Genomic DNA, 27,252 nt, shown 5'->3' on the forward strand with positions numbered 1-27,252 from the left:
GACAGTGCTGGTGAAGATGTTGATGAAGATTGGTCCTCCTACGATGACAGGAACGTTGGTGATGTTGATGGCTTCGATTTCCCCCTCCCGGAGGGAAGTATCCCCAGTGGAATTGCTCCGCCGGAGGGCAAAAGTGCTCCTGCCCAAATTCCGCTTCGAGACGGCGGCGCTTCGTCCCGAAAGTCCTCATTTTATTTTATTTTCTAGGTTAAAACCCCTCATATAGCAAAAGATGGGCAACCGAGGCCAACTGGGGAACCCACAAGGCATGAGGGCGTGCCCAGGGGAGTGGTCACGCCATGTTGCCTTGTGGGCAACTGGTGGGCCCCCTCTGGTATTTCTTTACTCTGGTATTTTTTATATATTCAATAAAAAATCCTCGTGAAGTTTCAAGCTATTTGGAGCTCCGTATAATAGGTATTTCTGTTGTAGCTTTTTAGGTCCAGAATTCCAACTGCCGGTAATTTCCCTCTGTGTGTAAATTTTGCAAAATAAGAGAGAAAAGACATTAGAATTGCATAATAAAGTGAAATAATGATGAAAAACATTATAAATAACAGTAGAAAAAACATGATGCAAAATGGACGTATCAAACACCAGCCAAGAAGTAAAAATACAAAAAAGACTGAGGAATCCTCTGAGCTTGACGTTGACGTCCGTCACCTGCCTCTAGCACCACCACAACAACCACCAAAGGAAAAATGACGGGTCACCTTCACACCCGAGCTCGACTCGGCTCCATCGCTGATATGCAGCTTTATAAACCTCCAAGGTGGCTCGCGATAGACAAAATCATTACCGTTGAACGAATCAGATTGGGCAACAACCCGGAAATGACATTGAACTCCAGATCTGGCACCCCCACACGACTAAGATGTCGGAGGAGAAAACCATACCTGCCATCCACAAACCATTAACCCATCACACTATCCACCATATTCCAGATGTCGCCGATGCAGACCACAATCTGCATCTGCTCCTGGACTACCTCCCAAGCTCCGCGCTGGCGCTAGAGCAAACACCGTCGCAACAGCGGAACCCGAGGACACAGGTCCAGCATGAGGATGTCGCCGCTGCCACACCCTCCTTGCTTGAACAGACTGGTTTCCAAATCCATCCCCAATCATAGGACCAATTGCCTCATCGGAGAAGGATCAAAAGAATCTTTATTCAACACCGCCATTGACGCCGCCGAAGCCACGACGATGAATAACCTAAAAACCTAAACTACGAGAGTCTTAAAACTATCTACACGCATGGATCCGGCGACCCCCCTCACCACGGACAACTATGGTCGCCGATGACAGGGAGCCAACGGAGGGCAGCGGCGAGGGAGACTACTGGCGGCGGCGGCGAGTCGCCTTTTCTTTCTTTGGAGGAAAGAAAAGCACATGCATGTAATTGAAGGGCTGAGTGCACATGAGACGAGATGAATTATTCTAATACATGCATATAGTTATAGGGGAGAATTGAGGTGTTCGGAAGTTACGCTTAAAAACACAACATTTGAGACTTGGTGCAACTTTTCTAGAATAGTTACAAACTCTGAGCACAACAAATAAATAAATAAAGATCTGATGCAAAACAAAGATGGGAAAGGATAAATAATTGTTTTTGAAAGAAAATGACTGGTGACTTTTTATTGCAAGTTCAAAATAGTTACATCGTCTATATTACATAAGGCATAACAGAATTGGGAGGATCTCCATCCCAAGATGAACTAGAGTCTGAATCAAAAGCATGCCTTGCAATAGTATGAGCCACGCTGTTTGCATCTCTTGGACAGTGTTTCCCATCCTTTGAGATATAATAAGACAATTCGCCAAAATTTCTGTATATGGAGTCATGACTTCCTTCTCACCAGTGCATAATTGGACAGGCTCCATAGAATCTGATTCAACAATGACTCGAGAACATGGGACGTCCTATGCGCCGCTCTCTGCGGCAAAATGGCATCGTTTCGCATAGGCGATCTCCGACTGGGCCGGCCCATGACTGCCAGCAAACTTGTACTGTGGTATAACAAAAAATCAACATAGCTGGGAATTGAAACCTCATGCTACAGATCAGGCGGGGCCACCAACTGACCTAGCGCGCGTTACTGACAAGTTTGGGGCGTCCATTTGTAAGAATCAACCCCACAGAGCAGATCCGAATTATTTTCAGCATATTCTGAATGATTTTTTTAAACTGAGTGTTTTGTGAATGCAAACACTTTTCAAATTGGCGAATTGCTTTAGAAAAACTGATTTCTCTTAGAAAAGCAGGAACAATTTTCGAAATCACAAACAATTTTTTTTTCAAAACAGGGAAATTTTTTCAAATTCCAAAAGAGAATTGGGCAAACACAAACATTCTTTAAACTCCCGACCAAAATTAGAAAACACGAACATTTATTTGAAATTTGTGAAGCTTTTTAAACGGGAACATTTTTGGAAACTCCAAAAAATGAAAACATAAACAATTTTTTAAATTTTTGAACAAATTTTTTTAAACAGGAACATTTTTTGAAATACCATACAAGTTTTGGGAAGTTTTGAATTTTTTGAGCAGAAACATTCCGAACATTTTTTTGAAAAAACATAAACAATTGTTTTAATACGCGAACATTTTTTGAAATTATGAACAAAATTTTAAAAAAAGTACCCTCAATTTTGTCATCTTTAATAAGCTAGAACATTTCTTTGAAATTTGTGAACAGTTTTCAGAAAAAAATAACTTTTAAAAACGATTTTTCAATGCATGAACAAATTTTGTTAAATACAATTTTTTTTGAATTTATGAACATAATCACTAAAATTTTGTATTCTGATATGTTTATAAACGCACGTACATTTTACAAAAATTCCAAACTTTCTTTCTGAAAATAATATAAAATTAAAAAGAAAAATAGAAAAGAAACATAAAAGAAAAAGAATCAGAAAAAGAAAAAAGGAAACATAAACCAAAATTTGAAGACGTGGACATATTTTGAAATTCATGAGAAAAGTTTGAAAACACGAACATTTTTTGAAACTTGTGAACAATTTATGAAACTTGGATATTTTCTGAAACTCCGAAATAATCAAAACATTAACATTTTTTGCAATTTGCGAACAATTTTTGAAAATGGGAACTAGTTTTGTAACGCGTGAACATCTTTTGAAATGTCGTGAAAATTTTGAAAAAAGGATTTCGAATATTTTTTGTTTAAAATAAGAACATCTGTTGAAAGTCGCGAACATTTTTGAATTTATGAACATTTTAAAAAAAAGGTCATTTTTTGAAATTTCAAACGTTTTTTAAAAGCAAGAACATTTTTCGAAAATTAAGAACAATTTTCAAAGATGAACTTAGTTTAAAAAAAAGATAAAATAACCTTGAAAAGAAAAGAGGAAAAAAGAAACGGAAAACGGAAAAAAGAAAAGATAGAAGAAAAAGCAACAGAAACAAAAAAAAAAGACAGAAAACTGGTCAAAGAAACAAAAACCGGTTCAGGGAACGTTCTAGAAGGTTTCCAAAACCGGCTGGCTAGTTGGGTTGTCGTCTACATAACTGGGGTTGCCCATAGCGTCGCTGCACGGTCGCTCGCATGTGCGTAGCGCCGGCAGTTTGACGCAAAGCGGTCAAATAGGAAACGCCCGAGAACATCCCAACTGATCCACCATAGTCAGCCCCTTTTCAAGCGCTCGGGCCTCTGTTGTCGTCGGGCTAAGCACATTAAATATTTTCTCAGTTGTTCCTGCTATGGTCTCACCCTGATCATTGCAAATAACTGCTCCAGTGGAACCAGTCCCATTCCCAAAAAATATAGTCTCGATATTCAGTTTGTAAAAACCTCTTGGTGGTTTTGTCCATGATATTTCATGTGGTAATCCTTACACGCTTGGTAGAGTGATTTGCGTGAAAAGCTGAATGGCGAAAGCTGTTCTTTTTTTTATTTGAAAGGAACACGATTGCATTCCATTATATACCAGTGCTGGACAGATCTCCAGCTACGACATCATTTACAAAGTCTAGAAACTGGCCAAGCCAAGTCTCACATGTGCCAGCTTCCAACTTAGCACCATGTGCTGCTAAACAGCGCGCTACCATATTACAAATTCTGGGACATGATACAACAGAAGCTTCAGTAAATCTCACACGCAATTGGAACTTGATGTCTTAAAAACAGCTCCCAGAGTCGACATATCATATTCTTTCAGTGCAAACTGCGTTCTTCAACTGTACAAAATCCGTCTCCATAATTACTCGATTACATCCTATTTGGATGGTTGTGTTTATGGCATAAAGCATCGCCAAAGCCTCTGAATGAAGCGCATCCGAGACTCGCTCCAGACTACCTGCTCCAGCGGCCATCAACATACCACAATCATCTCTGATTACAAAGCCCCGCCCTCCCCTTTTTGTTTCTTTCAGAAATGCACCGTCTGTATTGATTTTCAAGATTTCCGGTGGAGGCCTGGACCATTTTTCATTTTGTTGTTGCTTTGGCCTTCCTCCTATTTTGTTAACCTTAAAAATCTGCATAAAAAGATAATTAATGGAGTGACAGATTTCATCAGAGGATCTAATATTATCTCCTGCATTTGCTTTATTCCTTTCATGCCACCAATACCAAAGGAGTAGGCAAGATTTAAGTTTTTCTTCTTCGTTAAGGTTCATAATTATTTCCATACACCCCAAAGCATCTGCACAAGACAAAATCTGCACTCTAACATGCTCCAGCTGACCTTTCCTCCACACATCCTTAACCTTCTTGCACTTAATGAAGCAATGTCCGCCATCCTCATCTAACCGAAAACAAACAGGGCAACGGGTATCTACTTGCATACCTCTGTACTGAAGCTTCATGCACAAAGGTAGGCTATATGTAGACATGCGAAATGGCGAAACTGGAGCAACCTGCTATCCTTTAATGATCTCACTTTTTTGCCACCATATGTACTAGGCCCCGGCTGCAACTATTCCCTTCACCCAAAAACATTTACCAAACATGCCGCACCCGAATTCCTATTCCGTGTGGAACGTCATGCACGGGCCCAAACATGGACTTTCGTCGCCGTGGGCGCTATTTGACTGGCCTATTACAACCATCTTTCCTTTTTGCCGCCTGGCTTAGGCCACTTCTAGAAGGTTCTACATCTGATTTTCCTTTTTTGTATATTTTCGCTACTGGTTTTATGTCTTTTCCTGTTTGTTTTTTGTTTTTCTATACCTTTTCTTCTTTGTTATTTTGTTATTTTCCATTTAAATTCTTGAATTATTAAAATTCATCACCAATTTAAAATTTGTGGATATCTCCAAATCTGTGAACATTTATAAAAACAGACACACCTTACTTTAATATTTAAAAAGATAAAATTCAGAAATAATTATTAAATTGACAAACTTTTTTAAGATTTATTAAATTCCGGGAATATTTTTGCAAAAATAATTATTGTTTTCAAAAACTTTATTGATATTTTTATATATTTCTCGAACATATTAGAAAATTCACAAACAACTTATAAAAATGGCAAATCAAGAATTTTTTCCTTTTTCATGAAGTATTTTCAAATTCTTGGATTAGACTTTTATTTTGGAAAAAACTGACTAAAAATCGGTAGGCGTGCTTTGATATGGGAAAAAACTCGCTAAGTCCACTAACCAAGATCTACAGGGTGCATGTTTGCGGCCGTATCGAGCGTGTTACGCCCAAAAGTGACCATAAGCGTCAAAATGTAGGGGTGACGCATAGGTGTTCGAGTGTGAGCTGGTGGTCTAGTTCGTTAGGCGTGTTATGATATGTCATTGTCTAAGAGATGTACTTCGTTCATGATTTCTTTGTTTCCATTTGATAATTTCGGGAACATTTTTTTAACAAGCTATATAATTTTATAAAAGCACGACTAAAAAAGAGAAAATGAAAAAAAAATCGAAGAGAAACCTCATAGAAGCTTTTCAAACCTGGGATCACCAGAGTGACAATCTTCCCCGGACCGAAATTATGTAGACGATGGTAACCCAACAACTTGTTCAGGTAGCTAGCTCTTTTGGGAACCAGTGTTCAAGCGTCCACATTTGTGGTCCGGCCCAACATCATGGCGACATGGTCAGTCGCCCAGGCCGTGTCTTGATTTGCTTGGTCATGGTTGACCGGTCAACTGTTGACTTTTAGAAAAAAAGCAATAACAAACTAAGAAAAACATGCAAGTTAAAAAAAGTTCAAGAACTTGAAAAGGTATGTGGATCTGAAAAAATACTAAACAAGATGCAAACAATGATAGGAAGTTCACGAGTTTGAAAAAAGTTCATGAAATTTGAACAAAAATTAAGTAGAAAGTTAGCAAAAACTGAAAAAAGAACACGGATCTAAAAAAGTTCAGGAAGTTGAAAAAGATTCACAAATTTTAGAAAATTCATGACTTTAAAATAAGTTTCAAATTTCCAAATGTTCAAGAAATTGAAAAATAGTTTGCGGAATTGGAAAATGTTCATAGATTTTGACAAAAAAAATCGGGAAGTTGAAAAAGACTCACAAATCTGAGAAAAGTTCGCGCATTTTTAAAGGAAAAGGGAAAAGGAAACAAGAAAGGAAATAAGAAAAGCAAAAAAAAGATAAGAAAAACCCTAATAAAAACTATCCAAAATCTTTCCAAAACTGGCCGGGAAGCTTTTTTAAGCTTCCCTAAACCAGCACTTGAACTTACGCTAGAGTACCAGTGAATGGGCCAGCCGACATAAAAATGATCAAAGCAGGGGTTGTGCGCCGCGAACGAAAAGCTATCGGTCTGTTTGCATGACGCCCTAGCCAGCCCCGCCAAAATTGGATTGCCAAAATTTTGGCAGAGGATTTCGCTACCCCGATCTCGCCAACACCTAGGCGGAAAATCTGAATGAGTCGACCAAAAAATTGGCATGGGTGCGATTCATAGGCGCTCATCGAAACGAAGGCCGTAGTAGCAGTCAATGACCAAAAGATTGGCAGGGCAGGTGGCGGCTATAATCCAAAAAGGCTCTATATAAACGGGCGTTACGATGGCCAAATAGGATTTCAGCTTCACACGTCCCTCATTCGATCGCTTTCTTTTCCCGCTCGCTCTTCCACTACTCGTTCAAATTCAAAACGCAATAAAACTATGAACATTCAAAAACCATTTGTGAGACTTAAACAAAACTTCATGAATTTGAAATAATGCTCACAAAATTTGAAAATATCAATGAATTTAAAAAGTGTTTGTTAGTTCTCAAAAATCTTCAAGAATTTTAGAAATAATCCATGAATATGAAAAAAGATTCCCGAATTTTTAAGAAGAACGAATTTTAAAAATCAAAACATGTTCACAAATTTGATTTTTTTATTTTAAAAAGACAACGCAAAAAACCAATATCAAGGAGTCAATAAACTCGCGGAAAAGACAGAAGAAAAAATAAAGAAAGGAGGACAAGATTCTCAGAACCGAAGGCCAACTAAATGGGCCGGGTCCGTTGCATACCACCAAGTGGGTGTGCGCTTTAAGCGCCGAATAGAATTTCCCGAAAAAATAACCCAGAATGCGGCCGACAGGAATTAACGCCACACTATCAATGTGGACGGGCGCTGCTATGCGCCACTTGTAGCGAGAAAAACAACTCACGTCATTCATGCGGCCACTTGACACCGAGCGCAAGCACATCTAGCAAGAGAAGCACATGCTTGTTTTTTTTATCTCTTATTTAATTTTGTTTTATTAAATTTGGCTAGTTTAATTTGAATTTCTAAAAAATCAGGAATAAAAAACTTTATTTTAATTTTTCAAATTACACGAATTTGTAATAATGTTCTTGAATTTGAAAAATGTCACAATTTCAAAAAAATGAATAAAAAATTCAGTCAAAAACATTTTATGAATTTTTAAAGAGTTTCCGAGTTAGAAACTTTTTGTGACAATTTAAAAATTCTCACGTGTTATGTTTTCATGAATTTCAATTTTTCTTGCAGATTCAAACAAATTCCGGCAAATTTGAAAATGTCTAGACATTTTAAAAAGTTGCTGATTTTGATAATTGTACATAAAAAGTGTTTACTACAAAATATAGAATTGTGTAATAAAATTTATGAATTCAATATTTTTGAAAATCAAAAATTCTAAATTAATTTTAAAAATATACACGGATTTGAAAGCACAATAGCAAATTCAAAACAAACTATGACCTCATAACATTGAAAATTTGAAAATCATCCTTGAAATCAGAAAACGTTCCCAGAATTCAAACAATGTTTACGAATTCAAAAACTTATTGAATTCAAAATACATTTGTGAAATCAAAAGATTTTCACAAAATTCAAACAATGTTTATGAATTCAAAACATAAAAGTAGAAGAAAAAAAGCAAAAGAAATCATAAAAACGGAAGAAAAATAACTTGCCAAGAAGCTTTCCCAAAATGGGATGAGGTGCTCCCGTATCCTTTTTCCAAGATGTTTGATGGGTCGGTCCGCTGGCGACCGCATATAGGACAAATGCGTCATATAGGAACCCGACACAGAGGGGCTGGGGGATGCGTGCAAACTGGGCCAGTCCTCAGGGCTTGAGCTGGGAAAGGATGATCAAGCAAAAAATGATACATGGGAACAAAATTTGAATATTCTGAAAAAAATTTAGAATCAAGAACAAAATTTTGAAATCAACAACAGAATTTATACATGAGAAGAAATATTTGGAAATCATGAAAATTTTCTAAATTTATAGAACAAAATTTGTAAATGGGTATATAAATATTCTAAAAATTTCGAACATTTCTCTAATACAAGAAAAGAAATTCATTTCGATAAAAGAAATTGAAATCAAGAACAAAACTAGAACCTGGGAACAAAAAATTGAAAATCCCGTTCATTTTTTTGGAAAAGAAAAGGATATCTGAATTTACAGAACAAAAATTTGAAAATACTGAGCAGTTTGAAAATCCCCAAAAAACTTTGAAAATGCGAAAAAAAATCAATACATAAACGAAAATTGATTCAATTTTGAAAATTCGAAACATTTTTTATTATTGAACATGTTGTGAAAAGAAGCAAACAATTTCTGAACAACTTTTAAAATTTCTGAACAAAATTTTGGAAAACAGGAACATATTTGAAATTTTGAACAAAATTTATAAATATATATTTTTAAAATTTCTAAAATTATTCGAAAAAGAAAAATAAAAATAAGAAAGAAGGAAACAAAAAAAGAAAAAAACTAAAAACAATAAACAGAAAAAGGAAAATGGAGAAAAATGGAAAAAAGGAATCAGGTAAAAGGAAAAAGGAAAAACATAGAAGAAATCAAGTCAGTACAAGAACCTTCTAGAAGTTTTCATAAACCGGCTGAGAACCTCTAGGAGGTTTCAAAAACCTGATAAGCTGAAAATGCCTAAGAGCATGGTTTATAGGACAGCCAGCCGTTGGCTATAGATGTTGCCACGTCATCTATTGTCAAGCATATAGCCGGCAAGTATAATAGTCAGATGCAAATAAATACTACTTCATTGATACATGGCCCACATCCTCTCTCACAAAGTCCAGGAGCATGTGCTACAACTGGCTGTTAATTAGTAGCCCGCTTCTCTTTTCTCTTCTTTTCTCTATCTGCCAACTCTGCAACAATATACTATTTTTAAGTCTTACAACCCACCAACAATATACCTTATTATACTTGCTCTAAACACGCCGGCCCAATCCGTACTATCACTCGATCTCCAGCGTGAAACAACGAGAATGGGATGCAAAACGCGTCAAATCGGGATTTCCGCAAAGGTGGAGCAACCAGTGCATGCCCCTCTGAAAAGACCACATCATCCGAAAAGCCCAAGGACATCAATCGATATTTCGCACAGCCAAGCGGCTGAGTGACCGATAAATGGACCGACGCATGCTCTACAGAATCTCGGTTTTTGTAATTTTCCAAAAAAAAATTGTCTACATAATCTAATTTTTTTTCTTTTGATAGAAAGTTCAGAAAGTTGTGGAAACAAAATTCAAACATTGGAATTTCCAAAACATATTTACGTTTTCAAAACTTGTTTCCTTTTTTGCAAAAATGTTCATGATTTATAGATTGAAGTTTAAAATTTATATATTTTTAAAAAACCAGAATTTCAAATGGTCATATTTTCATAAAATGTTTGAGATTTTCAAATAATGTTCATTTTTTGCAAAAATGTGTGCTTTTGTTATAATGTTCACGTTCTTTCAAGAATGTTCTCAAAATTTGAGAAAATACCACTTCTTTATAAAACAAAAGAATTAAAAATAGTCGATATAAAAATAGCTCGCTACTGCGTTCTGATTCGCTACCGTGAACAGCCTGCTACAGTGCTCCGTTATAGTGCACCAGTTCGTTGTAGTGAATCGGCTCGCTACAATGAGCTTGCTGAGTCCAGGCCGCAGTTGGATTCTAATTCCGGGTACCACTTGCAAAGGGGACTTTCACCTTTCAAGCGTTGACAAGTAACATACTGCATGTGTATCACGTGTCGCACTTTGTTAATTTTCTTTTCAGAGATTCGTTTGTTCAAAATGTTTTATTTGTTGAACCATGCGTTCAAATTCTGAACCTTTTACACCGTTGGAATTCTCGCCTCAAGATTTTCCCTAGGTTTCCAATGTTAATAGGTTTCAATGAAATTTTTTCAAGAAAAAACCCTGGAAAAAAGACAATACAAAAAGCAAAAACGAAAAAATGGCAACCTAAAAAACAAATGACGAAAAAACCCTGAGCCAAAAGAAAAAAACAAATTTGTGCCTGGACAATAAGCAAATTTCTACTTCTCATGTGGAAGGACAAATTTTATCTCTTTTTGAGAAGCATAGCTCTGCTTCTTGCAGAAGAAACTATGTGTCTCCGCGAGTATCATGTTTTGTCCCTTTCAGTTGTGCTTGAGAAAGCATAATTCTTTTTCCACGCTCAGTGCATTATTTACGTGTAACCTAGGAAAAACAGTGCGAAAACCAAAAAACTGAAAAAATGCATCTAAAATCCAAAAGCTCATAGAGAAAAAAAAAGAACAGAATTCAGAGAAAGCACCCATCACACGACATGTGGTGGGGGTGGGACGCACCACTTCTCTACTATCTTCTACTCTTTTTCTATAGTTGAGATGGAGGATTTAGTGCCACGTTCAAGCTAAAAGATGTGAAAGCAAGTAAAACAGTGCCAGATGATTTCGCCAAGCAAAGCTTTGTGTTCTAAAGGTAAAGAAAGACAATAAAGCCTATTGAAAAAAGTGCCACACAGAAGCACCTCATGTGTCACTCAATCCAAATGCGTGCTCCCAGGGCATCAAAAAGGTCTCCCGCTAGGGTAACCTCAGTTGATCCCTCTAGTTCTAAATATTCAACACCGAACGCAATGGTCACGACAAAAACAAGGGCTCGATTCATCTAGCCTTTTGAAACATGGCACACATGCCGGTTTATGATAAGCACTAGTGTTTGAGAGGCCTAGCAACAAATTACACCCCCCCCCCCCCCCCCTCCCCTCTTAATAAATTGCCCTCAGAAAGCGGAGCAACCCATGGTTACATGGTTAGAAGGACAGTGATATCTACAGCCTATCAGAGTTCAAGTCCTAGACTTGACATCGGTGCTCGTATTTTTCTAGCTTTACTTCAGGTCTTTCGGCAATGTGCGTTAAGTGGGAGGAAATGTTCTCATCGACTATGAGGCATTTATGGCAACTTTATCAATCTCAAGATGATGTGCCATCTCAGTCTCTCGGAGGTACATATAAGGGTATGGCGTGCGTACATTCATAGAAGTGAGTGTATGTATGTATGAACATCTACTTCAGTATTACATTAGAAAATATCCCCCTATAAATATCAGTTACCTTTCTTCGACGAGTGCTCCCCATCAGGTCGTTGCCAAATACTAGATCAAGAGGAAGAGTCCATCGGCAAATGCTCTCGCCTTCGCCTTTTCGTTTCGGTTGACAATAATCCAACGATGACCAACCAGCACAAACTGAGGTCTCCTTTGCTTCATACAATAGAATTACCTAAATGATACGTGTGACACGAAACAATCCGGTCCTGGCGTTTTTTACAACTAAAATTACCATCCAAAGAAAAAACATACAAAAAACTGAAACTTGTCATTCGAAAAGAAAGTTGCCATCCTCACATCACTAAACTTACCATAAAAAACGTTCAGACTTGCCACGTGTTCGTGTCACACGTGTGACATTTATCAGAGTTCTAGAATTATCATAGGAACGTGAAACTTGTAGAAAATGAGATGACATGTATATTAAATCAGTAGGAATAAAAAAAAAGATGTCATTTAGTTCACATTAGAGGATATTTTTTTCACTGAATCTAGAGTAATGTTTATTTTCTTTTAAAATATGAAGAGTATATAAAAAAATCTACATAGGAATATGAATCCATTCATATAAACCAAACGAAAATACTAACGCCAACACGTGTGGTGTGTAGCATCTCGCCCACACGCGTCATTTGTCGTTGGATGTTTCGCATGAATATTGAAGCACAATAAATCGCATGTCAGCCAACGAGCTCATGCGGGTCAAAACCAACCAGCCCGGATGACGCCCACTCCTCCCGTGCCGAACGGCGCCCACTCTATCACACCTTCTCTTCCCCACTCATCTACACTTTCTCTTCCCCTATCCTCGCGACCGCCTCTAATCCGGCAAGCCCTGTGGATCCCGGTGACTATCGGCGAGGTCCGTGCTAGATGCGTGGTGGGGGTCACGGGATGGAGGTAGTTGGCTGTGGAGGCGAGCGGTGGCGGGCGGAGGCCACGGCGGCGGTGACCAAAAGTTGGATCCGGCTAAATCTTCCCATTGTCCTCCCGCGACTGCCTCTAATCCGACGAGGCCCGCGGATCCCGGCGACCGCCGACGAGGCCCACTCTAGATGCGCGTTTGGGGGGCACGGGATGGAGGTAGATTGCTGGCAAGGTGGGGCGGAGGCCGCGTCAGCGGTTGAAGGAGTCCTGGATTAGGGGGCGTCCGGGCTATGTGTCATGGGCCGGACTGGTGGGCCGTGAAGATACAAGATAGAAGGCTTCCCCCGTGTCCGGGTGGGACTCTCCTTGGCGTGGAAGGCAAGCTTGGCGTTCGGATATGAAGATTCCTTTCTCTGTAAACCGACTCTGTACAAACCCTAGCCCCCTCCGGTATCTATATAAACCGGAGGGTTTAGTCCGTAGAGGCAGTCATAATCATACAGGCTAGACATCTAGGGTTTAGCCATTACGATCTCGTGGTAGATCAACTCTTATACCCCCTATACTCATCAAAGTCAATCAAGCAGGACGTAGGGTTTTACCTCCATCAAGAGGGTCCGAACCTGGGTAAACATCGTGTCCCCTGCCTCCTGTTACCTTCGATCTTTAGACGCACAGTTCGGGACCCCCTACCCGAGATCTGCCGGTTTTGACACCAACATTGGTGTTTTCACTGAGAGTTCCACTGTGCCGTCGACGAAGGATTCAATGGCTCGTTCGATCATCCACAATGATGCTGTTTCAGGGGAGATTCCCCCCTGGGCCAAATTTTCGTGTTCGGCGGCTTCGCGCTGCGAGCCAACTCGATTGGTCACCTCGAGCAGATCGACAGCTACGCCCCTGGTCATCAGATCAGTTTCGAGACCTAAACTACGTTGCCGATATCCCAGGAGATTTGATCCTCGGAGGGTTCACGACCCCGATTACCGCTCTCGCCTCAGGTTCAGAGCAGGCCGTCAGGTCCAAAGACGGGAGTCTAGAGCCCGCCGAACTCGCTACACTTATGGAGCTTGCAACCGGAGAAGCGCCGGACACTCCGCCGGACTCTAAGTCCGAACTCTCGAGGTCCGTGCCAAATGGGCGCCGCCAGGGGGCTCAAACTCCGGACAACCCCACGGACTCTCGCTTCTCTGTCCAACCCTCGCCTTTAAACGAGGCTCTGGACTTAATGCAATCACTCGCCATTGCGGAAGGATCGCTTCCAAATTATGCCCAACCCAGACTAGGGGCTGAGAGCGGGGAATTTTACGTCCCACCCACCACTCACTTCATAGCCACTGTCGAGGATCTAACCAACATGCTGGACTACGCCTCTGAAGACATCGACGGCATGGACGACGACGCCGGAGACGAACAAGGCCAAAACCCTCCGTTTACCGGACGATGGACGACCACCTCCACATACGATGTGTACATGGTGGACACACCCAAAGAGGATGGCGACAACGACAAGGAGAATCCGGTTGAGGACAAGCCTGCCGAAGCACCTCCAAAACATCGACGTCAGCGGCGCTCAAAATCGCGTCACCAAAAAGACAACAATACCGTCACCGAAGAGAATAACTCAAAATTGCGCCACCAAAAAGATAGCAATACCAGTCTCCGGAGAACCCCGAAGATCCTGAAGCCACTATAGAGCCAACATCCGAACATGATGATTGGGAGGATGGGCAAGTAAACCCCCACGATCCTGTCGGGAACGAGGACTCGGAGGATAGTAATTACCTACCGATCTCCGAAGAGGATGTGAGCCTCGGCGACGAAGACTTCATCGTGCCAGAGGAAGCCCTCGAACAAGAGCGCTTTAAGCGCCGGCTAATCGCCGCCACGAGAAGCCTGAAAAAGAGGCAACAACAGCTTCAAGATGATCATGGTTTGCTCAATGACAGATGGACTAACATCCTGGCAGCCGAGGAATACGGCCTCGCACCCCCAAAGAGCTACCCAAAGCGCAAGCAAATACCACAATTTAACGACGAGGCCCCGGAGCCCATACGCCAATGCGCGATGCTGACAGACCTGACCGACCACCGCGTGGTCGGGACAGAGCGGCAGCTCAAGCTGAACACCATCCCACACCACCTCGCCATAGAGGCAGAGAAACAGCGGCCCCATGATACACCTATGACCTACGACAGGACCTGGACAATAGAGCGGGCCAGACCAGATCAATCTACGGATCAAGGGGGAATGCCCCAACGTGCGAGGATGGCCATTAGACTTGGCGTGACAGACACAACCTCACACGGGCCGAAAACCGCATACGGCCTCCGTCCGAACTACGCCACGATGTCGCCCAGTACAGAGGCGCCACACACCCCCTATGCTTCACCGACGAAGTAATGGAACATCAGTTCCCAGAAGGGTTTAAACCCGTTAACATCGAATCATACGATGGCACAACAGATCCCGCAGTTTGGATAGAAGATTTTTTTCTTCATATTCGCATGGCTCGCGGTGACGATCTACATGCCATCAATTACCTCCCGCTCAAATTAAAGGGACCAGCTCGGCACTAGTTAAACAACCTCCCAGAGAATTCTATTGGCACCTAGGAAGATCTGGAAGATGCCTTTAGAGACAACTTCCAGGGTACCTATGTACGGCCCCCAAACGCCGATGACCTCAGTCACATAGTTCAGCAACCTGGAGAGTCAGCCCAGAAACTATGGACAAGGTTCTTAACTAAAAAGAACCAAATTGTCGACTGTCGGACGTTGAAGCCCTAGCGGCCTTTAAACACAGCATCCGGGATGACTGGCTCGCCCGACACCTCGGCCAAGAGAAGCCAAAGTCTATGGTAGCCCTTACAACACTCATGACCCGCTTTTGCGCGGGAGAGGATAGCTGGTTAGCCCGCAACAACAATGGTACCTGCAACGCAGGTACCTCCGAAACCAGAAACGACAACGGCAGTCCCCGACGCAACAAACACAAGCGTCGAAGCAACAATGATAATACCGAAGACACATCGGTCAATGCTGGATTCAGTGGCTCTAAATCCGGTCAAGGAAGAGGCCATTCAAAAAGAATAAAGGCGGTTCATCTAACTTGGACCGAATACTCGATGACCTTGCCAGATTCATGGCACCCCGGACAAGCCTGCCAACCATACCCACAGAAGCTGTTGAGTCTTCAAACAGGCCGATAAGCTGAATACCGAACATAAGGAGAAGGGGTCGCCTAGCGAGGATGACGACGACGAACCTCATCCACCGAATACAGGGGGACAGAAGAAATTTCCCCCCGAAGTCAAAATGGTGAATATGATATACGCTACTCATATCCCCAAACGGGAGTGCAAGCACGCTCTGAGGGACATCTACGCGATAGAGCCAGTCGCCCCAAAATTCAACCCATGGTCAGCTTTCCCGATCACTTTCCATCGCAGAGACCATCCGACTAGTATCCGTCATGGAGGCTCGGCCGCATTGGTCCTCGACCCAATTATCGATGGATTCCGCCTTATGCGAGTTCTCATGGACGGCGGTAGCAGTCTTAACTTGCTCTATCAGGACACGGTCCGTAAAATGGGTATTGATTCGTCAAGAATTAAACCCACCAAAACTACCTTTAAAGGAGTAATACCTGGAGTAGACGCCCGTTGCACGGGCTCAATCACATTGGAAGTCGTCTTCGGCTTCTTCGGCTCGCCAGACAACTTCCGAAGCGAAGACTTGATCTTCGACATCGCCCCCTTCCGCAGTGGCTATCATGCACTGCTCGGACGAACCACGTTCGCTCGCTTCAATGCGATCCCGCACTATGCCTACCTCAAATTCAAGATGCCCGGACCCCGCGGTGTCATAGCAGTCAATGGAAACACGGAGCGCTCCCTCCGTACTGAGGAGCACACCACATCCCTTGCAGCGGAAGTCCAGAATGGCATTACCAAGCCAAATACTACATCGGCAGTCAAGCCCCCGGACACTGTTAAACGCGTCCGAACCACCCTGCAGAGCGACGATCAAGACCGTCAGGAGCTCGATTAGCAGTTCGACCTCCGTCTCAGCCCCAACCGCATCGCGGCATATATACCACGCGTACATAACTACGCACTGAAGATACCATGGGCAAAGACGGAGGCATATTAAAAATAAAATCCACAATACAGCTCGACCCTATGTGGACCCCCATATCATTTCTCTTTTCCTTATTTTGTCTTTTTCAGGTTCCTTAAACCCACGTCAACTTTTATGGTACCAAGGGCACCGTTTCCAGTCCCTTTATGAAAAACCGATCGCTGATCCTCTTGAAGGATCACACACCAAGGAGCAACGCGACGCAGACGTACGACAGAGTATCTAAAGGATCTTTAAAGATCGCCTCTTCCTCTTTAGGACCCGTACACAACTTTCCCTGGTATTCGGCATGTAAAATAGCCTTGATGCTTGTCACATCATTTGTAAAAATACATTTTGACATATCAATCAGACTATAATGGAAACAGTCTTTCGCCCAACGTATTCGGTACTGGCTTATTTTCTAAATTTGTTTTCCTTCTTTTTGTCTGACTGCCATGTACACCTTGGTACGACCTAAATCGCCAGGGCTCCATTTGGCCACATACATGTCTTAAAAATAAAATAAGTCTGAAACACTTTTACAGTGCAAATTCAGCGTCACGAATACAACATTATATGCATCAGCTCCGAATCATGTCTTTGGTCAATAGTTGGGTTGCCCGGCTCCTGTGGTTATTGCCTTACGTTCCGCTTGTTCGGCTAAGGCAGTAAAGGGAGAACTATTGCGATTGTGTTTCTGGCTCATCCAGATAAACAGCTCAGTAGAGAAAGCCGAAAACTGATTGTCATGGTGTGGCGAGAGCTGGTCAGCTATTCGGCAACTAACTACAAATCTCTTGCAATTTTGCCCGCATTATGCGAAGGACCAGTCTATGCCCGGTCAGGCGTCTACAGCACCCAAGTTCGGATAATCTAGCAACACGAGGGGTTGCGCCTATAACCTCATTGTCAAACTCCTATTGCTAAGTGAGAGCGATAAAGCCACATAGTTTGATTGCCTGGTTCGCCGCACTGACACCTCCTTCAAGGACCACGCCGGTTGGGTCAAGTGTGTCTAGGTGCCATTCCAAACACCCCCGTACTACCTACGTGGGGGCTGAAGCCGAGGACTGGCCAACTCTCAGATACCGTAAACGGCTGCATAGGAGGAAAGGATTTCAAAGTAAAACAAGCAACACATTATACATAAGCCTTGTTTTATAATACAAAGTTTGGGCGGCATGGATACATTCATTCGAAGATAATGTCCTTCGAACACTGGCCCTCTACAATATGGGAACCCTCCAAGACTTCATCGAAATACCGCTCCGGCGTGCGGTGCTCTTTGCCCGCAGGTGGTCCCTCGGTTGCCGGATTGACGGTGTTCATCTTCGCCCACTGCACCTTGACACGGGCGAAGGCCATCCGGGCACCTTCGATACAGGCCGACCGCTTTATGGCATCAAGCTCGGGGCAGGCGCTGACGGGCTGCTTCACGAGCCCGAAGTAACTGCCTGGTATGGGTTCGGCTGGCCAAAGTTGGACTATAACATCTTCATGGCCAGTTCGGCCACCCTATGCAGCTCTGTCGGTGTCAAAACCGGCGGATCTCGGGTAGGGGGTCCCGAACTGTGCGTCTAAGGCGGATGGTAACAGGAGGCAGGGGACACGATGTTTTACCCAGGTTCGGGCCCTCTTGATGGAGGTAAAACCCTACGTCCTGCTTGATTTATTCTTGATGATATGAGTATTACAAGAGTTGATCTACCACGAGATCGAAGAGGCTAAACCCTAGAAGCTAGCCTATGGTATGATTGTATGTTGTCCTACGGACTAAAACCCTCCGGTTTATATAGACATCGGAAAGGGTTAGGGTTACACAAGGTCGGTTACAAAGGAGGAGATGTACATATCCGTATTGCCTAGCTTGCCTTCCACGCCAAGTAGAGTCCCATCCGGACACGAGACGAAGTCTTCAATCTTGTATCTTCATAGTCCAACAGTCCGGCCAAAGGATATAGTACGGCTGTCCGGAGACCCCCTAATCTAGGACTCCCTCAGTAGCCCCTGAACCAGGCTTCAATGACGACAAGTCCGGCGCGCAGTGTTGTCTTCGGCATTGCAAGGCGGGTTCCTCCTCCGAATACACCCCGGAAGAATTTGAATACAAGGATAGTGTCCGACCCTGCAAAATAAGTTCCACATACCACCGTAGAGAGAATAATATTTCCACAAATCTAATTTGCTGACTTGTTTTGGTAACACGACATTATGCCATGGCCCGGTGATTAGTCGAACCGTTTCCTTTAACGCGAGGCAGTTTTTTGACACGTCTATTCAAAGCAGAGATCGTCTCCCCCTTATTATGGGATTCTCATCAATACGGGCGTGGGTAACCCAACCGCGCCATCGATTACGGTTCTTGGGGGATAAGCGAGTTTTACCAGGCTAGTGGGGACGCATAGTTTCGTCCGCCCATATAAAGGGATAAGGATTCACCTTTTCATCCACGCCTTCTTCCTCCTTTGCTCATCCATTTTCGCACACTCGAGCTCCAGCACCCAAGTCCACACTTCCCACCTCAATCCTCTCCAACCATGTCCGGAGTGGGAGGAAGGTGGATGGTCTCCTCCATCACGAAGGGACACATCAAGAAGCTGAGGAGAGCCAGATACCTGCCCGACGACATCGCGCACCGGCTCCCAGATGAGGGGCAGCTCATCCCCACCCCCAGTGTCATGTTCTACTACGGCCTGGACTTCCACGATTTGGCCATGAACTTCATCCTCAACATCTCGGTGTTTATCGTCGTGTGCGAGGCCTTCCTCCGCATCAAGCCCCACTTCGGCTTATGGCTGAAGACCTTCAATGTCAAGCCGAAGGTAGTGAGCGGCCGCCAGGCGGAGTGCGGAGGCGCCATGGTTGGCAAGATGCCCAACGTCACATGGCTCGAGGGCTCCTTCATGGAGACCATAAAGGGGTGGCAATCAGGGTGGTTCTATATCACCGAGCTGCGTGACCCCGAATGGGCAGCGGCCCCCGAGTTCCGATCTGGCATCCCCACGCGGCTCACCTCCTGGCAAGAGAAGGGCCTGTCCTGGGGTAGTTCGGGAGAGCTGACCGTACTCCAAAAATGTATCCAAAACATGGTGAGCAAGAAGCTCAAACTCGTCAACGTAGTCCAGGTCATGCTCATCCGCCGGATCCTCCCGTGTCAACGACGAGATTTCAACTTGTGGGAGTTCGACTCGGCCCAGCACCAAACTCTGAACAGGCTCTTTGACACAACACACGAGGATGCCTGAAAGGTGATATTCAAGGGCACTGAGGTCCCTCCCTCCCTCACCGAGGACCGCGGGCTAAGCGCGAAGCGTCGAGCGCATTCGGTGAGTTCTATACATCCGATAGGATATTTTATTTCCCCTAGCTTAATTATGTGCGGGGTCTGATCTCCATGCCTTTGACAGGAATGGGTGGGGACATCGGGGCAGATTAACTGTCCGGCCCCTCTGCCCGAAGACACTGCGGACGCTCTCCTTACGGAGATGCTGACTCCGGCCCCTTATAAGGTGCCGGAGAAGACCAAGAAGGCCAAGGAAACCCGAAAGAGTTCCCGGCGCCAGGTGTTATCGGACTCATCGTCCGACACACTCATCCCCCGAAGACAAGGAGGAAGAAGAAGATGCTCCCCCTTCAGTTGGGGGGGACAAGAAAAGGAAGGTCGCCCCAACTAGGGGGGCCAAAGGGTCCAAGAAGGGAAGGACCCTCCTTCTGGACTACTCCACCACCGCCACCGAAGGCGAAGACGAGTGGCTGCTCAAAGCCAAGCCCCTGGCGAAGTCGTAAGTATCCGGGTGCCAGACTAGTTCATAGCATACCTTTGTCGCACCGCTTCTCCTAACGCCGAATTATGATTATGCAGACCGCCACGAGCCCGTATCGAAGTATCGTCGGACGGCTCCCTAGGCTCGTCAGATATGGATAGCGATCCACTTCTGACCGCCACCTCCACTTGCCCTACGGACCACGCCGAGGTATTGTCTCAAGAGGCACCGGGTCGAGGGGAGACAGTCTCGGAGGCGCCTCAAGGCGACCTTCCGGACCCCGGGGGCAGAGGGAGCAAGGCTCCCGAGGGCTCCGAGTTTGGCCCTCAGCCGAACACCGTGCCGGAACCTCCAATGGTTCCAGACTCAGGCAGGCGGCCTCCTTCCAAAAGGGGCAAGACGCCTGTGCCGGTGACCTCTGTCCAACCAGAGGCACCGAACAATCTGCTGGGAGCGCTTCGCAGCGCTTCCATTGACGAAGAGCACTGCACTATTATGAGTGCAGTGGTCCAGAAGGTACAGTCCGCCAAGAGTGGATTGACTGAAGCCTGTGCCAGCCTTCTAACAGGCTTTGAGGTAAGTTTTTGAAATATAGGAAAAATATTACCACATAGACAGTAGCCCCTGATGCTCTGTTCGGTGTTCCAAAAGAAAAGCCGACCAGAGGATCAAACAATATCGCAGGAGTCTGATATAAGTATGTCAATATGCGTATGTAGGCTTCGCTGCTGGCCTCTGCCACACTGACTGCGGAGGTCGCCGCACTGAAGCAGGACCTTAAAGGGTCCAAGGACGAGCTCGGCCTTGCTAAGAGGCAGCTCGAGGAGAACAAAGGTAAGTAGTACCTAGTATATGGATATGTATAAAAAGAATGCGATTGCAAAATGACAGGATCATCGTAAATTTGCCAGGGGCCACGACCGAGGTGGCAACCCTGAAGCAAGCGCTATCAGAGGCCGAAAACAAAGCGGCCACGGAGCGCACCGAGCGGGAAAGGCATGAGGCTCAGGTGGGCGAGGTGCAGCAAGAGCTCCACGCTCTCGTGACGAAGCACGAGGCGTTGGAGCTTGACTTGAAGACGCGAGAGTCTGAGCTTGCCGCGGCCCTCGAGAGCGCAAAGAGTGCCAAGGCCGAAGCCCAAAAGGCCCTCCAGGAGATTGACGCGATGAAGAAAATAGCGGCAGGTAAGGCATTCTATATGCAAAGCAAGCATGTGAAAGTAAGTTACCTATTACTTACCCGAATCTGGAGCTCTCCACGAGCATTCGCAGATTTGCCCCGCAGCGTGTCGGATGCCACAACATTTTACCAGGCCGAGGAGGGAAGCTCAACGGAGAAGTTGTTCTGGGCCTAATATACTGGGACCGAACACCCGGTGCCTATGAGCGACCAGCTAAAGCAGCTGGTCGAGCTACACAAGGCGGCCGAACAGGCCATGAAGGGCTTTATAGTCCGGTTGTGGCCTGGCGACGCCCTTCGAACAGCTACTTCAGCCTGGTGAGGCGGCTTGTGGATGCCTGCCCATGGCTGGAAGTCGTCAAGCGGTCTGTCTGCATCGAAGGTGCACGCGGGGCTTTCGCCCGTGTGAAGGTGCAATGGGCCAAGCTAGACGCCATGAAGCTGATCAAGGAAGGGCCGCCAGAGGGCAAGGAGCATCGCCACCCCGAGATGTACTATGAGGGTGTCCTGAAGGGTGCTCGTCTCATAGCGGACGAGTGTACAAAAGATATAATATTCGAGTAAACTTGCTCGTGTAATCCTGTAGTTATGAAAACTTGTTCATATGCACTATGCAACGCTTGTTTGAATTTAAAATATTACCTTCTGTTTGGCTGTTTATCAAATCTGAGAGATGGCTAGTCGTCGGTTTCTGCCCCCATGCCACGAGTGCTAGGGTCTTCGGGATAAACCTGAGCACTCTTGTTCCCATTGTTGGGTCCTTCGAGGGAGGTGCTCAGCACAACGAACAAGGCAATCGGACTATATGCGTTATCACTCTCACTTAGCCATAGAATTCTATAATTATAAATTTTGGCGAAGCCCCTAGTATTCGGAAGGCCGAATTCGGGGCACGATACACGCCTTAAGCCGGATAGGGCCGACTCCTCGCTCTAAGCGGCATAAGTCTTTAGGGACTCGAAAACCTCTCGAACAGCAACCAGTCTCTCACCTTATCATGACAGTCAGTTTTAGCTTTCTCTACTGAGGTGCTTAGCCCAGCTGAACCGAGGCACAATCGCAGTAGTTCTCCCAGTGCTACCTTAGCCGATATAGCGGAACGTAAGGTACCAAAACATGGGAGCCGGGAAAACCCAACTATTGACCAAAGACATGATTCAGAGCTGATGCATATAATGATATAAGTTCGGGGTGCCGCACTTTTGAAAGTGTTCGGACTACTCACACCATATTGTGGGGTACTTAAGCCCCTGGTGTATTGGCTGTACCAAAGTGTATGGTTGCAAGGTGTCATTAATGAACACATGTATATATATAAAAAGGAAGAATGCAATAATAGTCTTAATGCTATGCATTGTTTATTCAAAAAGGTGCGTTAAAGCAGAATGATACATGCAGTGCAATAAGCAAAAAGTAGGACTATGTCCCTTCCAAGGGCGAGCTGAAGAATAGTATTAAGACAAGTATTACACTCGTTATCGTAATCCACCTAGGAGTTCCGTGGTGTGACGTAGCTTTCTGCCTTCTTGGTTGCTGCATCATATGTTCGGAAATCATGCTGCCGGACCGGGTTTCCAGAGATTAAAGTCCTGAAAAGAAAATAACAAAACGGGAAGCCCCTAGTGCGGTTTAAGCCGCATCTTGGGGTGTGTCGTAGTCATGCCCCCCTCCCCGCCTGTGCCCATGGTATTTTTAATGCGTAATTATGTACACGTGGCACGAATTACGCCATTTGGCTTGGGCTGGGGTGGGGGCCGCATTGCTATGCGAGCTCGGAACGTGCCAGGCGGTCTTGTTGCTGATTACTCTGGGCGCGCTTGAAGGTGTTCGGGTCCTTAAACACCGAACTAGTGGATTGCCTTAAGAGGCTGCTTTGCGCTTCCGCTGCGAGGGCCGTAGTGTGCTCCTCCATTCAGAGAGAGTGCTCTGTGTTTCCGTTAACTGTAATGACCCCCTGAGGTCCTGGAATCTTGAGCTTGAGGTATGCATAATGCGGTACCGCATTGAATCTCGCAAATGCGGTTCGCCCGAGCAGTGCATGATAACCACTGCGGAACATGACTATATCAAAGACTAACTCTTCGCTTCGGAAGTTATCCGGGGATCCAAAGACCACTTCCAGTGTGACTGAGCCTGTGCAATGGGCCTCTACACCTGGTATGACGCCTTTAAAGGTCGTTTTTGTGGGTTTGATCCTTGAGGGGTCTATATACCCATTTTGCGCACTGTGTCCTAGTAAAGCAGGTTCAGGCTGCTACCGCCATCCATAAGGACTCGAGTGAGGTGAAATCCATCAATGATTGGGTCTAGGACCAGTGCGGCGAATACGCCATGACGGATACTAGTGGGGTGGTCCCTGCGATCGAAGGTGATCGGACATGAGGACCATGGGTTGAACTTTGGGAAGACTGGCTCCAACGCATATACGTCCCTGAGCGCACACTTCCGCTCCCTCTTGGGGATGTGGGTTGCGTATATCATGTTCACCGTTCACACTTGTGGGGGGAACCTCTTCTGTCCTCCGGTGTTCGGTTGCCGGGGCTCTTCCTCGTCATTGCTATGTGGCCCCTTATCTTTGTTTTTGGTATTTAACTTGCCGGCCTGCTTGAATACCCATCAATCCCTATTGGTGTGGTTGGCTGGCTTGTCGGGGGTGCCATGTATTTGACACGAGCGATCGAGTATGTGGTCCAAACTGGACGGGCCAGGAGTGCTTCTTTTAAATGGCTTCTTCCGCTGACCGGGTTTAGAGCCTTTGAATCCGGCATTGACTGCCGTATCCTCGGCATTGTTGCTGTTAATGTGACGCTTATGTTTGTTGCGACGTGACCTGCCATTGCTGTCCTTGGTATCCGAAGTACCACAGTTCTTTGACATGTTATTACTGCGAGCCAGCCAGCTATCTTCTCCTGCACAAAAGCGGGTCATGAGTGTCATGAGGGCTGCCATAGATTTCGGCTTTTCCTGACCAAGGTGCCGGGCTAGCCACTCGTCGCGGATGTTGTGTTTAAAAGCTGCTAGGGCCTCTGCATCCGGACAGTCGATGATTTGATTTTTCTTTGTTAGGAACCGTGTCCAGAATTGCCCGGTCGATTCCTCTGGCTGTTGAATTATATGGCTTAGGTCATCGGCGTCTGGTGGTCGCACATAAGTGCCCTGAAAGTTGTCGAGGAATGCGGCTTCCAGATCTTCCCAACAACCAATGGACTCTGCTGGCAAGCTGTTGAGTCAATGCCGAGCTGGTCCTTTAAGTTTGAGTGGGAGGTATTTGATTGGGTGTAGGTCATCACCGCGGGCCATGTGGATGTGCAGGAGGAAATCCTCGATCCATACCGCAGGATCTGTCGTGCCGTCGCATGATTCTATGTTTACAGGTTTGAAACCCTCTGGGATTTGATGATCCATTACTTCATCTGTGAAGCATAAGGGGTGTGCGGCACCTCTGTACTGGGCTATATCGCGCGCAGCTCCAATGAGTCTTGCCCGCTGTGTTCGGCCCGGCCATATTTACTTTTACTGTATCCGACATGACGTTTATCGTCTCGCATAGTGGCGCCCCCTCATGATTCGTAGATCGATCTTGCATGTTTTGCTTTGTCCTCCAATACGTCTCGCGGGTCTGGCGTATTTCCCCATGCCTTTTTATTTGAATGGCGTCGGGGTGCAGGCTGAGCTTTTGGCTGGAATGCCTCTCTATCGCGGCCACGAGGTGGCCGATCAGCCGCGTCATATGCTTCTTCCTCCAGTCGGGGTAGCAACCTGCATTTTGGGTAACTCTTGGAGGGGCATTCGAGTTTATATTCCTCGTCCGCAGGACTTCAGTCCATCTGTCATCTAGCAGATCTTGATCAGCTTGAAGCTCCTGCTGCTTTTTCTTAAGGCTATTTACCGTGGCTATAAGCCGGCGCTTGAAGCGCTCTTGTTCGACGGGATCCTCTGGCACGACGAATTCTTCATCGTCGAGGCTTGCCTCGTCTTCGGAGGGGGGCATGTAATTATCATCCTCCGCCTCTCCATCTGCCGCTCTCTCTGGAGGGCTGGCCTCTCCATCCTCCTGTACTAGATCGTGCTGGAGGGGATTGTTGCCATCTTCGGCACTATCCGGAGTGTTATTATCTCCTGTGCCGGTATCACCACTTTTGCTTTGGCGGGACTTAGAGCGGCGCCGCTGACGTCGGCGCTTGGGTTGCTTCTTGGAGGGGTCATCCTCCGCTGTCTCGTCGCCATTGCCTTCTTTGGGTGTGTCCACCATGTATATATCGTATGATGAGGTGGTTGTCTAGTGCCCTGTGGGTAGTGGTTCCTCTCCGTCTCCCGCATCGTCGTCCATACCGTCGATGTCTTCGGAGTCGAAGTCGAGCATGTCGGTTAAGTCGTCGACAGTGGCTACTAAGTGGGTGGTGGGTGGGCAGCGAATTTCTTCGTCATCCGCATCCCAATCCTACCGGACATAGTTCGGCCAGGATCCTCCTGACAAGGAGAGAGACCTTAATGAGTTCAGTATGTCGCCAAAGGGCGAGTGCTGAAAAATATCCGCGGAGGAAAACTCCATGATCGGCGCCCAATCGGATTCGCTAGGAACGGGCGCAGGCGGTTCGGAGTTCGTGGCCGGAGAGGGATCCGGCAGTCTGACAACATAGCTCTCGTGCAGGATAAGGTCGATGTTTGGCTTGATCGCCGCTGAGGGTAAGGCCTCCGTGGCGGGGTCCATCCACCCGTCCATGGACGGCGCAACTGGCTCTGAATTGAGGGTCGGAGCGGCTGCCGGTGCGATCTCCTGAACACTGTCTGATGGTAGAGATAAATCGTACTCATCGTGACCGCGTGACGCATAAGGCAGAGGCTCGAATCCGTCGAAGATCAAGTCTCCGCGGATATCGGCCGTGTAGTTTAAGCTTCCAAACCTGACCTGGTGGCCAGGGGTGTAACTTTCGATCTGCTCCAGATGGCCAAGCGAGTTGGCCCGCAGTGCAAAGCCGCTGAACACAAAGATCTGTCCAGGGAGAAAAGTCTCACCCTGGACTGCATCGCTATCGATGATCGTAGGAGCCATCAAGCCTAACGGCGATGACACAGAGGAACTCTCAATGAAAGCACCAATGTCGGTGTCAAAACCGGCGGATCTCGGGTAGGGGGTCTCGAACTGTGCGTCTAAGGCGGATGGTAACAGGAGGCAGGGGACACGATGTTTTACCCAGGTTCGGGCCCTCTTGAATGAGGTAAAACCCTACGTCTTGTTTGATTTATTCTTGATGATATGAGTATTACAAGAGTTGATCTACCACGAGATCGAAGAGGCTAAACCCTAGAAGCTAGCCTATGGTATGATTGTATGTTGTCCTACGTACTAAAACCCTCCGGTTTATATAGACAACGGAGAGGGTTAGGGTTACCCAAGGTCGGTTACAAAGGAGGAGATATACATATCCGTATTGCCTAGCTTGCCTTTCACGCCAAGTAGAGTCCCATCCGAACACGAGACGAAGTCTTGAATCTTGTATCTTCATAGT

General features: G+C 45.5%; 1 protein-coding gene across 1 annotated transcript; it reads right to left on the minus strand.

The window, feature by feature from the left end:
• Positions 1-3,945: 3,945 nt before the first annotated feature.
• Positions 3,946-4,766, minus strand: LOC147958796 (uncharacterized). Its single transcript, XM_087532312.1, is given in 2 exon segments — positions 3,946-4,503; positions 4,713-4,766. Coding segments are annotated over 2 exon segments (612 nt in total).
• Between the last annotated feature and the right edge of the window lie 22,486 nt (positions 4,767-27,252).

This window comes from Triticum urartu, chromosome 7A (genome assembly GCF_056163025.1).
Source record: "Triticum urartu cultivar PI428250 chromosome 7A, HENAU_Tu73, whole genome shotgun sequence".
In the NCBI taxonomy this organism is placed as follows: Eukaryota; Viridiplantae; Streptophyta; class Magnoliopsida; order Poales; family Poaceae; genus Triticum; species Triticum urartu.